The sequence below is a fragment of the Cydia splendana genome, chromosome Z, assembly GCF_910591565.1.
Source record: "Cydia splendana chromosome Z, ilCydSple1.2, whole genome shotgun sequence".
Lineage (NCBI taxonomy): Eukaryota > Metazoa > Arthropoda > Insecta > Lepidoptera > Tortricidae > Cydia > Cydia splendana.
The window spans coordinates 10,632,937-10,647,921 of record NC_085987.1 but is presented as its reverse complement, the minus strand read 5'-3'; the positions used below and the strand labels follow the sequence as shown (position 1 = coordinate 10,647,921).

At 37.9% G+C, this 14,985-nt stretch overlaps 1 protein-coding gene across 1 annotated transcript in view; it reads left to right on the top strand.

Annotated features, from left to right (window-relative positions):
* The window catches only part of LOC134804236 (protein sickie), a 265,539-nt gene that overhangs the window by 172,772 nt on the left and 77,782 nt on the right, over positions 1-14,985 (top strand). Inside the window, exons 5-6 of the mRNA XM_063777209.1 lie at positions 3,863-3,962; positions 4,055-5,815. Coding sequence (XP_063633279.1) covers positions 3,863-3,962; positions 4,055-5,815 — 1,861 coding nt within the window. The remainder of the gene's footprint in view (positions 1-3,862; positions 3,963-4,054; positions 5,816-14,985) is intronic.

Below are 14,985 nucleotides of genomic sequence, written 5' to 3'. Positions count from 1 at the left end.
AAAGTGTGCGTGACAGCACTACATTTTGTTATCGAATAAGCTCTATATGTAGGTAGGTACTATGAATGGCTGCTCTATTAAGCAGGTCAGGCTTTATTTTCGTAGCAATAGTAATTTTATTACTTAATTCACGTCTTTATACTAATAAAGACGTGACTTTTAATAACATTTGTGAGGCTTTGTGAGGTCTACAGAACAGACCTCACGAACCTTAATAAAATGGCGCAGTCATTTTGAAAAGTTCCAAAAAGCGAATCATTAAAAAACCATATAATTATCGAACCTGCTGAAGTGCTTACAAAATATCACGAGAAATGGTTGACAAATGTGATATGTAGAGAACAGCCGGACATTATGAAAACACTTTGGCTCAAATGGAGACTTGCGCTTCATTCTCGCTCGATCAATTATTAGATTCTAAGTATATACTACTTATAATCTACATAGAATTTTGATAAGCTAGACCTAATATTCCGGCAATAAATTACAACTTAACAAGCCTTTCATTGTGTAGAGTCATGTGTTAATTGTCTTAGCAGTCAATTGAGCGGAGCTTTATCAGACGGGTGTGCGATGCATCCATTATCAGACGACGAGGACCTTATGTTAGGTCATGAACAGCTAAAGTCGAGTGGCCTGTCCTCGTGTTGAAAATTATAGTTTGGAAACATGCCTGTTGCTCGCCAGTTGTAGTGCATTACTTGCCGCGTGCGCACATTTTACTCCGATAACTATGACCGCAAAAAGCTACATACGAGTGTATAAAAAGCTGAATTCGGACGGCAGTCAGGATGTAACATTTTGAAACTGTCGTTAAGTAGTTACACGTTATTTTGAAAACTTTCAAGTGCTCAATTATTATTGTAAGTATCAATCGCACTTCTTTGTTAATCAATGATTGTAGGTCCTTCATTATATTGTAGTTGGGTCTTTATTATTTATGTTAACATTATACATATTCACCCTCACCGATCAAGTCAGGGTTGCAATAGGTACATTATAATTACATTACATTACAAATTAGATAAATTAGGAATAATGGCTCAAAAATATTTTTTCCTTGGTCTACGTATGCAAAAATGTACCTTACCTATTTATTAATTCTCATATATTTCTTTGTATAAATAAATATGTAGTATATAGGTAATAATAGATATTCATATTTAAATAATATGGTATATTTTATAGAAGAGTGTTTATATACTTTATATAATATTTAATATATTAACAGAATGACCAGTTAGACCGGTTATTTAAATACAATCCGGAAGAGATCCCTTAAAAGCAGAAGTTCGCCTTTATACGAAAATCATATTGTAGGTTATTTGTAATAGTGTTGTGTTTTTAATATTTAATGTGTTTTACTTTAGACACTATAGTGTACTACTACTAAATTCCTGCAACTTATTCAACTTGCTGCATTAGCAGGTTATAAGTAGGTATATGTATACATGCCAGTGGCATGCCTCCATAAAACTCGATTACAGCCGGCTTGCCTAATTTTCAGATACTTAGTGGTCGACTTTTCCTAAAACGAAAGATTGTAGCTCCAACTTCTTTTCGAAATTTTTTGGCGGGCCGCCATTGCTATACTATGCTATAAGCACTGACAAATGATAACTAGAGCTACGCTTATTCGCATGTAACAGTAAGCCGGTGTCCCGTTTATTGTCCTACGAGTGACATTGCAAATAATGGATATATTACTAGACAAATCACCTGTGTCTATATAGTTCTCCCGTGACACCGACACCTTGCGGCGATGATGATGGATCGTCACGCTGCTAGTTGCTAAACAATTGACTGACGAACGGTTGGTCATTTATAAGTCAGCGTATTCACGTAATCTATATATATAAATGCAAGTGTCCTGACTGACTGACTGATTCATCAACGCAGAGCCGAAACTACAAAAGATAGAAAGTTGAAATTTGCACACCAGATTACATTTATAAATTGTACCTACAAGAGATAAGAAGCGATGTTGAGAAATTCAACCCCTAAGGGGGTTAAAAAGGGGATGAAAGTTTGTATGGGGTTCAAGGTTTATTTTAAGCTAGGAATTAAATTTGAAACATCGTAGAAAGATATATTATTAAAATATAAGAAAACTAATTTCAGCGTTTTTGAAAATTCATCCCCTAAGGTGGTGAAAAAGGGGTTGAAAGTTTGTATAGATATCAATCATTTTTTCATACGCGGGACTTGAATCTTTGTATTTGGGGATATTATTAGAAGACAGGAAAAGTAATTTCAGCGATTTTTTAAAATTCATCCCCTAACAGGGTTAAAAAGGGGTTGAAAGTTTGAATCCATTACATATGCTTTGAAACTTCTTAGAAAGGCCGATTCTTAGCCGATTACAAAAAAAGTTATCGCATTGTTTTTGGAAATTAAACCCCTAAGTGGGTTAAAAAATGGGTTGAAAGTTCGTCTTGGAGTGCACATTTAATTATAAGCTAGGAACTTGAAACTTTGCAAAAAGGTATTAAATTAAAAAACATGAATCTAATTTAGTGAGAGAGGGGTTGAAAGTTTGTATGGAGATCAAATATTTTGTGGGTGCGGAACTTGAATCTTTGTATAAGGGCATATTATTAGAATACAAGAAAAGTAATTTCAGCGTCTTTAAAAATTCATTCCTTAAAAGGGTTAAAAGGGGGTTGAAAATTTATATGAAAACTTCATACAACTTGCATAAAAAGAAAAGTAATTTCAACATTGCTTGGATATGAAAATTATAGGTACTAAAGATGTAAAATGTTGAAGATGAGATTCCACGCGGACGAAGTCGCGGGCAACAGCTAGTTAATAAATACGTAGGGGAGAGTAAGGAGGAGGGTAGTAGCTATTTTATTGCGAAATTAACTGCGATGTCAAAGTATGCATACAGTTTTGTGCAATAAAATAGCAGACAATGACCCAACACAACTTTATATGATTCAATCGAACTTATATTTTTATTATTCTGCATTACTAAACATTAATACAAAAAAAGAATTGTAAAGTTTGCTTAAATAATATTGGAGGAAAAAAGTAATCATGTCAACCGGCTTATTTAATTTAATTTTGCATCTTACCCATTATTTTCAATTACACATCTTAGTACTTGACGATCATGATATAAATTCGTATAGATTTAGTGTAAAATGTGCCTGGTTCTAGTCCTGTCCTTGTGTAAATCTATTTCGTAACCTTCTGAGATATATATTTTGAGTCAGAATATATCGGTGTTATAATGTTATAAAGTGAACTGTGTTTTACCTCATCTCCTCAATAGGGTCACCCATACCTAAATATTCAAATTTGTAGTTAAAAGTAGTGGTCACGCTACCCTGTGACATACTTAGCAACACTAGAAACCCATAACACACCATGTTTATGGCCACCATTGGCTCATTATAATGTCCCTACTTTAGGGTTGTTACACGCGCACGCATATCATTGTCAAGTACCAAATGACGTCACGAAATTATTATTTTGTATGCCACGATCGATAGGCGAAAGCCAAAGTAGAAAGACCCCTAGTATGTTTATTGTTTCCCTTTCAATATATATACACACAGGGGTTACAAGGCTCTTGATGAATTAGACAAAGTTGATGAGTGACGACAAAACATTTGATCCAAAACAGTTCAGTGCGTCGCGGGCGCAGCGCAGACCACCCGTATTATTATGATAAACGAAATCTCTCGACTTATCTCGCGAGTGTTTACATAAAATATTTACACAGTTAGTATGATAAACTTGCGCTGAAAGATATTTTTATATCGAATATTTGGTATTAGTTCGGTAAAGCCGATCAACGAGGTTGTGAATGTGTTATAAATACAATAAACTGCAATATGGTGTATTTCTTCAGGTGGAAAAAGTGCTCTGTCAGCGAGCTCCAGTCGCTCTACTAGCCCTCTGGGACAGGGGGCTGTCAGCTTCATACCACGAGCACCTGCGTCGTCGTCTGGGTAAGTTATAAATTACTCCAATAGTGTATTAAGTATTTTAGAAAGAACATAATTTTCCTATGCTTCCAATATTGTTACTTATTTGTTTACAGGTCACGACCAAATTCCTCGCTTTTGGCCCCTGGCAGCAAGATCCCGGCTAGTTCATTCACGCAACCTCAACCACATTCCCAAAAAGCGATTAATCAAAATGGGACGCCTACAAAGCAGTCTATGCTGGACAAATTGAAACTTTTCAATAAAGATAAGCCAAACAATGACAAACAACACAGTAAAAGCACGGCAGTGTCCAAGCGAACTAGTTCTTCCAGCGGTTTCTCTTCTGCGAAAAGTGAACGATCGGACTCTAGCTTAAGTTTAAACGAATCATCCAATACCACTAACGCACATATCAAAACCTCGAATTTGTTAGGACCTAAAAGTATAAGACAACAAAGCGATACCTTATCAAAAGACAAATCTGGTAAAAATGTAAAATCTAAGTTAATTAGCTCTAAAAATCTTAAGGATTCGTCCACCAACTTTAGTAAATCGAATGTTAAATCAAATAATAATGATAAATCACGAAATAGCCCGAAGCTTACTGTAAGAGACAAAGAATCCAAGCTTGCTGCACCTAAATCGATAAGTAATACTAAACTAAATCAGATTGATGATCATCCCAGGAATTCAAAAGGAAAGGTAGACACAAAGATGGGTAAATTGTCAGGAAGTCAGATTAAACTGAGTGAACAAAGAAGTGAAAATAAAACCGAAAGTGCAAACACAAACAATCAGGCTAACAATCCTCCTTCACCACCGACAGGACAAAATGTATCGTTACAAAATAACACTGGTATTCCTAAGCCGACAGCAGCTGTAAAGGGAACGTTTAAAATATCAAAGGATGAACGACATATTATACACAAAGGTACAAATAGTCAATTAAGTCCAATACAGAGCAATTCTAGTTTAAATTCTACAACCAATGTAAGTGCACTTCCATTTAGTAGAGAACAATCGAATTTAAGTAAAGACGTTTCACAAAAACAAACGCTTGCTGTATCTCCAATGCCTGTGATTAATAATGCCACCCAAAATGCCACTTCACAGATGTCGGAAAGTTTGCATTCAAATTCTACGCATAGTACTACTGGACAGCATTCAAACTCAAGTGACAGTAGTGTCATATACAGACCTTCCAGTGAATCCGGCTCTGAAATGTCGAAAACAACCTCTAATGGTCATTCAGCTAGCAAGAGAATAGATATGAATACAACGTATATCAATGATGTTATTAATGAGGCAGAAATATCTGAAAAACAGGCAGCGCAAAGACGATTACTTGAAAACTCTGGTCTAAAACCAGCATTTGATCACAATACTACATTGTCAGACATAAGTAAAAAGCTGGAGGGGGAAAGCAGGTCTAGCACGCCGTCCCACTGTCGTGACAACTCGCTTGGCGAAGACGACAATCCGTTGATGAACGTAATGCCTATGAGACCACTGCTTAGAGGCTACAATAGTCACCTTACCCTTCCTATGAGGACATCAGGTATGTCACAGAAAAACACGCCGACGTATCCGCATCACGCTAACACCGTTAAAGCTAATTTTGGTCGAGAAAATATAGCATTGCGGGATCGAATTAATTACGGCCCCGGTTTCTCGAATCCTGATTATTGTGATATGGAAATTGCATCAGGATATTTATCGGATGGTGACTGTTTAAGAAGAATAAACATTAACGACATGGATCGAGGAAGAAATAACGATATTATGGACGGATACATGTCTGAAGGAGGAGCTTCACTCTACGGACGACGTGTTAACTACCAGCAGCCGTCGCAACTCCAGCAACTAGATGAAAGGTACGTCTCAAAAAAAAATTATGATGATGTCGCTCTGATTGCGTGAGTCCTTTTATTGTAACACCGCCGTGATAAAATTGACACAAAGCCTTCACGGGCATACATTCATTGTCTCAGTGGGATTGCGTTTATTACGGTACGGACTTACAGAGACGCCAGCTCGACAGACTTCAACTTTATTACATTTAGTATTTGCCGCGGTCGTAACCCCAAGGTACAATTAATCCATCTATGCCAAATTAATTGTAGATAAGTTCACGATTCCCAGGTGACCCAACATAGAGCTATAACTGACCTTATCGCTAATTGCAATTGTATATTAACTTTCTATTTGATGCATATCGCGAATTCTTTAGCTATGCTAGCCTGCCGAGTCTGATTCATGTAACATGAACGTGAATGTGAGCAAATCCATTTTCCAATAGCGTCGGGGAAGCGTCTCGCTCCACAAGTGGTCGGCCCGCCTATCGTCACTATCAAACGTTACATAATGTAATATGTGTATCGATCTATTCTCAGTTTAACTAGTAGCTCCCGATTTTGAAAACTTGATTTAACAAGATGCAAAAAAAGCCATACAAGTAAAACAACGCAAAATCTTGTACTTATTTCCCTCTAGCAAAGTAGGATAACGATACGTTTCTTTAACTGAAACACTGATGATGTGTTCTTTAATTAATACTTTCTATTATCGTGCTTGTACGTAATCCTTTAAATATTTAGACATAAAGATCCAACATTTTGTGGATATGTCGTAGTCAGATCGTATAATCCGCCGTATTACATTACGGCTAGCCGTTATCAAAAACAGGGGCGTTTTGAAATGCGGCGGTTCGACGATTAGCCGGATTGTCATTGCGATACGTTCTTCAATAAGGCGGCCAACGTTTAGCCGCATCGTACTACTATTTTAGATTGTAGAGTGACCAGTTCTTTCGGTCGCCTACGTAACCGGAGTTTGACAATGTTTGCAATTTAATTTATTTTTACCATGGTCCCACCGCACTACATGTGTTTATTTTCCAAAACATTTCCTTCGCAACTTAAATAGACGGAGCCCCGCAAGCGGGGCTCCTATTTCTGGGCGGTTTGCCCTTCGGGCATCTGAAGCTACCTAACGAACCTAACCTACTTACCTACCTACGCTTTTTTCCCCAAAGTGTAATGTTTTCACGGACGTCTCACTAAATCAATAGGTAGGTAGGTTAGGTTCGTTAGGTAGCTTCAGATGCCCGAAGGGCAAACCGCTCAGAAATAGGAGCCCCGCGAAGCGGGGCTCCGTCTAGTTAAGTTGCGATAGAAATGTTTTTTGAAAAGAAACAGTCCGACGAACTCCAGATTTGATGGACACCCCAGCGTTTGTCAGGCAGCGCCACGGGTGTTAAAAATGGGAACTAAAAACTGTCAAAGCGGCGGCTAATGACTCGCTGTATTACATTACGGCTAGCCGTGTTGAAGAACGTATGGCGCCGATTACATTCCGGCGGATTCTCATTCAGCCGCATTCAATCCGGCTAATCGTTAAACCGCCGCATTTCAAAACGCCCCTGTTTTTGAAAACGGCTAGCCGTAATGTAATACGGCGGATTATACGATCCGACTGCGACAGATATATATTATCATGTATATCAATTAAATACTTGGCATTATCTTATAAGACGAGGGTTAGCATCGATCTGGAGAGGGTCCGCATTACGCACACCTCCAAGCAAGCAGTTTACCGCGTTTATGCTACGGGTCGGACGCACTCGTGACTGTAATGTGTAATGTAACATCCTATACGTTAAGAGATAGCCGAGTGCTTCGGCTCATTTCGCTAAGTTTGTTAGTAATCGAAATTGAAACGAACAAAGCATGGCAGTCTGGTTAGGTATTCTCGCGCAACGTTCGTGGCTGGCTGCACGGAGCGAGGACTCACCCACACTGTCGCAGTACTGGGGTGAGGGCGGGGTAGCCAAAATCGATACTCCTACGTCTCACGTCGTCCCTGCCCCGCGCGCCTCTATTTACGACAGCCACGACACTAACCACCCCCAACAGTACCGCACCATTCGGGACCTTAATGATCCTCAGCATAAAATTGCTCTTTGGATGCTACGACGGATTATTCCCTCCGCTTTTCCACGAATATTTGGATTGCTATAATTTTTCCCACTTTCTTTAAAAAAAAAAAGATCAATTCGTTCTGGTCTAATATAATTTTGAGGCTCACAAGTGCTATGTAATTTGTGTGTCTATTGTAAACTTACTGGATGAACAACACGTGCATGGCGTTGATCAGTTCAGATAGGTACTTAATCCTGTGTTGCGGTTGCGGATATTGTGATATTTCCACGAGATTGGAAATGTCAATTAGTTATGGTTGTTGGATTAGTTTGAACCGTGTGGTATGGTTAAGAGTGTGCCGGGAACAGCGTCGTAGCAGCGCGGTTCGCCGGTTGCCGGCGCGGCGGGCTTCGGATCCGGCGGCGGCAGGGCGGGCGGCACTCGGCGCCGCGCTCTCTCGGCGAGCGGGCGCGCCGTACTCGCCGCCCGCGTTCACACACGCACGTGACAAACTTTTCCGATTTCCTCCGCGGAAAATGTAAATCTGTTGGCCGCATCGATCGCCCAACGCCAGACGTACGCGCGCCGAACCCTGATCACAGCTGGCGCCTATCTCTGGACCGTACTTAACAAAGGCCCGGAACCGGGAAGGACAGACACTCGCAAATATTTTACACTACGATAAATAATCCTTTGACTTTTGGTGGTAGATAGTTGCTAAGTGTATCTTATTCGATGTAGTGGACCATACGCGTTGTGCCTTCTTAGCCTGAACCGGGGGTGAACAAACGTAACTTGTAACAATACTTTGCTCGGTTTTTGATACGTCATATGATAATAATTTTGCATAACTTGTCTAAGGATCAGTGTTGCCTTGCTACGTGTCTTTGCTTTTCGCGGTAGATGTTGTAAGCTTACGGTGCTTATTAGGTATTAGAACATATGTGCTATTTTAAAAAGAACTTAAGTCAGTTTCTACGTGACTACAGCTGAAGAAACAATGATATCGGTAAGACATGATTGATATTTTAGCACTGAATAAATTGTATCTTTTCTATCAACTTTTGATACATAGGTACTTAAATTAATGCTTTTGATCGTTTAAAGTTGTCTACCGAGAAGACATCTATTGGCTGAAATCGGGATATGTATTCATGAGTTTCAGAGAGCGATCCGTGTGAACTTTTATCTCATTGTTAGTCCGTACTCGAAATTAAAGTATTTGCCACGAGGCAGATGCCTTGCTGACATCTGGCCGCGAGCGATGTCAATGTATTGCGCTTTGTGACATGTGGCCAACACTCGGTACAATATGTGTTATACCTAGTTAACATTAATTCAATAGATCAGCTCTATTTACTTGACTGTTGCTAGTGCCAAGTTGTTTCTTTTTATTACGTATAGGTACTATGAAATATTAAGTGTTCATGTTGAAATCACAGGTTTTAAGTACCTATGTATAAGTATCAGAAAAATATAAGTAGGTAGATAAAGAGTTTAAATAAGTTGAAGCCCGCAAATAAACAGCATATTCCTATTCAGTAGTAGTATGTGATGAAATCGGAGACAATTAGAGGTAAATATACATGTGTAACATACGCGAGAAAAAAATAAACAGTACATTGGTGGCACTACCCGTATATGCTTGGAACATGCCGGCAGTGGCACCTGCATGGCTATGAAACGCGCCACCCTCCCCTGATCTGACTATGATTCTCAATTTCATTTAAATTCGTGTATATATTACGGCTATATATTTTACTTAGTTTCCAGTAAGTAATATTTCATTAAAGGATTTTTTTTTATTGTTCGATGTGTATTGTGTATATTTGGGTTCCGTTCACTATTTTACGTACTAAAGTAACAATAATATAATCCGAGTCTCTAGTAGTTTAAAAAGTTCCTTCAACTATTATTGCCTTCCGCATACTACCTACGTATTATAGGTACTTGCTTAATATTTAGATACCTACTATTTTTACAAACAAATCTTAACGATCATTTTTAGGGTTCCGTACCCAAAGGGTAAAATGGGACCCTATTACTAAGACTCCGCTGTCCGTAGTCCATCCGTCTGTCACCAGGCTGTATCTCACGAACCGTGATAGCTAGACAGTTGAAATTTTCACAGATGATGTATTTCTGTTGCCGCTATAACAAGAAATACTAAAAAGTACGGAATCCTAGGTGGGCGAGTCCGACTCGCATTTGTCCGGTTTTTTTAACTTTCTTTGTCTAGGTACTTAGTAGTAATCATATATTTCATAATTCAAGTGGATATGCACTTTTGCACCTCGCTTTACTTCCCCGAGGCAGGGCGTTGATATTCACATGCTCTTTAAATTTAAATTAGCACCACCTTGTTATTTTATTTCTACTTAAATTTATCACTCACATTTTAACAGTAAATAAAGGGGAAGCCTTGAACCAGCAGTGGACATATCGTGCATACTTATCGCGACCAATAATGAATTGGTAAAATTTTAAATTCACATTAAATGTGTGTCCCCTAGTTAGTTCGAAGCTAACCGACCAACTGCATCGGGGCCACATTTATCGTAAACGATAGTAGTTAACTCGAATCAAATTTGTTACTGTCCGACTCGATTAATGAATACCTAAACTCTTACATAGGTTGAAATGTTATATAAACGTAAATCATATTTTAAAATAATTATCTAAAGTACAGTCAGCTGAAGAGAAAAATGGCCGCTCCTGCAAGTTTGTATGCAAAGGTGCTACGCGAATAGTATTGCTGACTGTGTACTGTTGAAATAACGTAATGGCAAAGGTAATGGATGCAAACATAGTGATATTTACTTGGAGTGTGAACCTGATAAGCCTTATAATATATCCATCGAATGAATGTGTGAGCGTCGATGATCCAAATTGAGGTATTCAATGTTATCACACGTGCAGTTGTTTTAGCAGTAATTAGATAATTACACTTGTCTTCTAATACGAGAATGAACAAAGAGGCTATGTGGGAAAGATTACGTAATATTATTGTACTAATGAAGATGTATTAATCATCTTACATAATCATTATAACTTTACATTACGTTACATTGATACCGGTGACACGACTATGCAGTGATTGTGAATTGCTCCCAAAGCCCGGACATGACTTACCCGCAAACGCATGGCATTGCTCCCAGCGTTAGGGGTAAACGATCGTGTGCCTATACATACATACTACAACCCCGGCGTAGGGCGGGTATTTCGAGAAAGAGCATACAATCGATGCCAGTCCGCTATAGGTAGTGGCCTTTCACTGTTTGTTGTGAATCATGAATTCGATTGTTTTGGCATCGAGTGTCCGCCCGCATACTGCTCATTCGATTAGTTTCAATCGCTCTCGACGATATGGCGTATCAAGTTAAATGGTACATAAGTTTTGTTTTGCCTTATCAATTTGGCTCGTATTCGTACGTGTATGTATTGTATGCATAGATGCGCACGTGTTTTTAGAGTGCTTTATGAATTCGCATAAGTGTATGTAATAAGGTTTCTCAGAATATCCCGGTTCGCGACTATTCCCAAGTGTAATTACTTTTAATGGGTAATCGTGTGCAATTAAGGGTAGGCGTAAAGAGAGTAAAACCAGTACATACCTACTCAACAAAAATTTAAGATTGCCGAAGGTGCCTTAAAAGAGACTCTTAAAAATAAACAATGTAAACGAATAATAATTAAAAGAGTGATGATGAAACTTACTTACTTGTACCATACGCCGGCCGACACACTGAGCTAAGAATGCTTTGATAGGTGTTAGTGCTAACAATAGCTAATAGCATTATTGTTGTGGAAAACATATCAAAGGAAGGCTAAGGAAATTTGCCACATGAACAGGCAGCCATTGTGATAGCTTGTCCTACTAGACAGGGGTTTTATTTAAAATTGCATGAATGTGGATAAATTACATATTTTATAGATACCTACGCGTTGCTCTTAATTATGCTTCCTTTTTTAGTTTGTTACGTGCAACGCGTACATTTTTGATCGGTTTTACCCTCAATAGATTCGAGTTATAAAGAGCGTGAAGCCATTCTTAAATATTACAAGATTTTCTTTACGAGATCTCTCATCACATTTTCTGTGTCGTCGTGTTATGAAACCTTTATTAAATTAAGTTTAACCTACATATTCGCCGAATAGGTTTCCTTGTCTGAAATGTCCAAGTCTCTGATCTGTTCCGCCGATAACTTGTTTCCAAGTTAGGGCGTCGGAAAGTTTGTTACAGTCTCGATTACACCGACCGATTGTGTACCTAGACTTCAGACAGCTCTGGGTTATATTTCATACGGTGTCCAACTTTTATTATTTATAATGCTTCTTAAATTGTCCTTCCGGTCTTCATTTTTCCAAATATTGGTCAATATAACTGACGAACAATATCTAATAAAATAAAGTTTACCTTTGCACCTCTACGTAGCTGCATTCTGGAAGTTCTCAGAAAAAAATCAAGGCATTCATGCCTAGTAAATAATAGGGAGTAGGAAGTGAGGAATAATGAGAAAGCTGCTCAGTTCATAGATAATGAGCAGCGCGGTATGAGTTGGCGCTTTCAGGGGATCCGTCATCATTAGTGCGTGGCTTCGGGCGCGCAGTTTTCATTAAAATGTCAATGTTGTGATGACAAAACGGCACCGACAAAGACTTGTGGGTTGCCGATGTAGATTAATGCAACATCCTGCTGGCTAAGAATTGACATTTTCTTACGCGAAAATGTGGAAACTCAAATCATAAGTCGTGTCAAAGTAATATTCCCTTTTTGGTCTATACATTGCTACCCTTATACAGGCCACTGCGGCCGGTATCTGATGAGAGCTTGTCGAGCGGTGTTTGTACGTAATCCCAAGCAGTTTACTTAACCTGCCCAGAACACTGACTGTATGCGCTCCGCTTGGCTTCATTTCCTTGGCAAGGGCTACGTTTTCTGCTTGGTATTGGATTGTAAGACGGTAAAGTCGGCCACAGAAAACCTTTTAATCGTCGTGAAAGGGGTACGTCTCGTAATATATATGCACTTTTGGTATAATTTCAATTTACAAATGGTCTAAAAGTGTAGGTAATGTAATGTAATGAACAGAATTTTTATTCATAATATAACAATCATTTTACATTGGCTATTTCGTCTACAAGACATATTAATTAATTTATTTTCTTATTACGTATAAATATACAATATCGTGTAACATCTACAATACTGATCTGTATGATATCACCAGTACCTAAACATAAGGTTAAAGTTAAAACTGTGAGACTCCGACGAAAAACAATTACCCAAAATATAAGTTAGAGTAAAAATATTTAAAAAGGCTAGGTTTTAGGCACTATAAAATAGAATATACAGAATGACCTTACTTATTGGACAAACCCTGACATCCCACGTAGGATTACTTCTCAGAAATGCTCTAACGGTAATATTTTTTTAATTAGAACAAAAGAAAAAAAAATTATCAAACAAAAGTTATTTCCAATAATCGACAGCAAAAAGAAACATGCTGTATTAATCATTGGCAGTGCTTTTGACAATAGTAGTTGTTTGAAAATGTGCGGCAATGATGACATTTGTCAAAAGTCAGAATCTTATTAATGTCATAAATAAAAAAGATAATCAAAACGGTCGAAGAAGGTTTCATACTATTTATTACCTCAGGAGCTACTAACACATACAGGTTGCTCCAAAGTAATAAAATCGTAATTTGTTAAATTCTTCGTAACCGCTACACCGATTGCTATGATACTTTGTATACTGGTTCTAAATACCCTAATGCAATGTACATTTCGGCTTTGTCCAATGGCTAGGGACACCCTGTATATATACGTATATATAAATTTCCCTACAGTAGTCGTGAAAAGCACTTTTTAATGACTCGGCCGAAAGTGCAATATAGGTAGGTGAACTCGTATTCTCAAACTAACTCTTCCACATATTGTTCAGTTTATAGCCTCTTCAACAATGTACTATTACACTAGCACCTTATTCACTTCATATATGATATATCTGACGGCTACTGAACATACTTTTTTAGCGTTTAACTTGTTTGTATGCTTAGCAGAAATATCACATTCGAGATAAGAAATAAGCTTCAATCGTACGGGTATAGAGAGACTATTGATCTCAATCGAGAGCACGTTTGATTGATGCGTGCTCTTAAAGCACGCGTTATTCGTTTGTAAGTAATAACCCAAGTAACATTTTAGTCCTATAATTTTAGTTTTTATCGCTAAAAGCTTGTATAGACGTCGTATTAAGGTTTCAGAGATGACCACCTGTCGTATAAAAGCGCTTGGCAACACCTTTTTGCTCTATAGGCTTATACAGCTAATATATTCTATAAGCAATTGATGTAAAGGTTTACATCATCATTTTATAGAGCCGTTACAGGCGTGTACTATAACAGGTTCAAATATAATCACTATAGAGCAATATTACTGTATAATAGTATTTGGAATCACTTTTATGCAACTAATTTGCGCTATTAAGGTTCCCTGCCAAGCCGCTATAGTTTTGTGTTTTAATAGTGACAAAAACCCAACTATACAACGATTTTAGGATATAGTGGCTTTAGAGATGACTGCTATAGTACATAATACTTTAGTAGTTTGCGCTATTAAGGTTCCCTGCAAGCCGCTATAGTTTTGTGTTTTAACAGTGAGAAAAACCCAACTATACAACGATTTTAGGATATAGTGGCTTTAGAGATCACTGCTATAGTACATAATACTTTAGTAGTTTGCGCTATTAAGGTTCCCTGCAAGCCGCTATAGTTTTGTGTTTAAACAGTGACAAAAACCCAACTATACAACGATTATAGGATATAGTGGCTTTAGAGATCACTGCTATAGTACATAATACTTTAGTAGTCATATGAACACTATTATAGAACTGTTTTGCTCTATAGTAGCGTTTTTGGGACATATTTATAGCGTTAAAAAGCGCTTTAGTAGTTTTTAAATCCCTATTATATCTCATCGCTGTAAACGTCACAATGACTCTTTTATATCACAAAACTGTTGTATAGTGGTTTTGTTTTTTCTTTTAAAAGACAACAGCGTTATAGCTGAGTTTTTATGTCTTTTATAAACCGAGTTAGATACATAAAGGTAGAAAACGA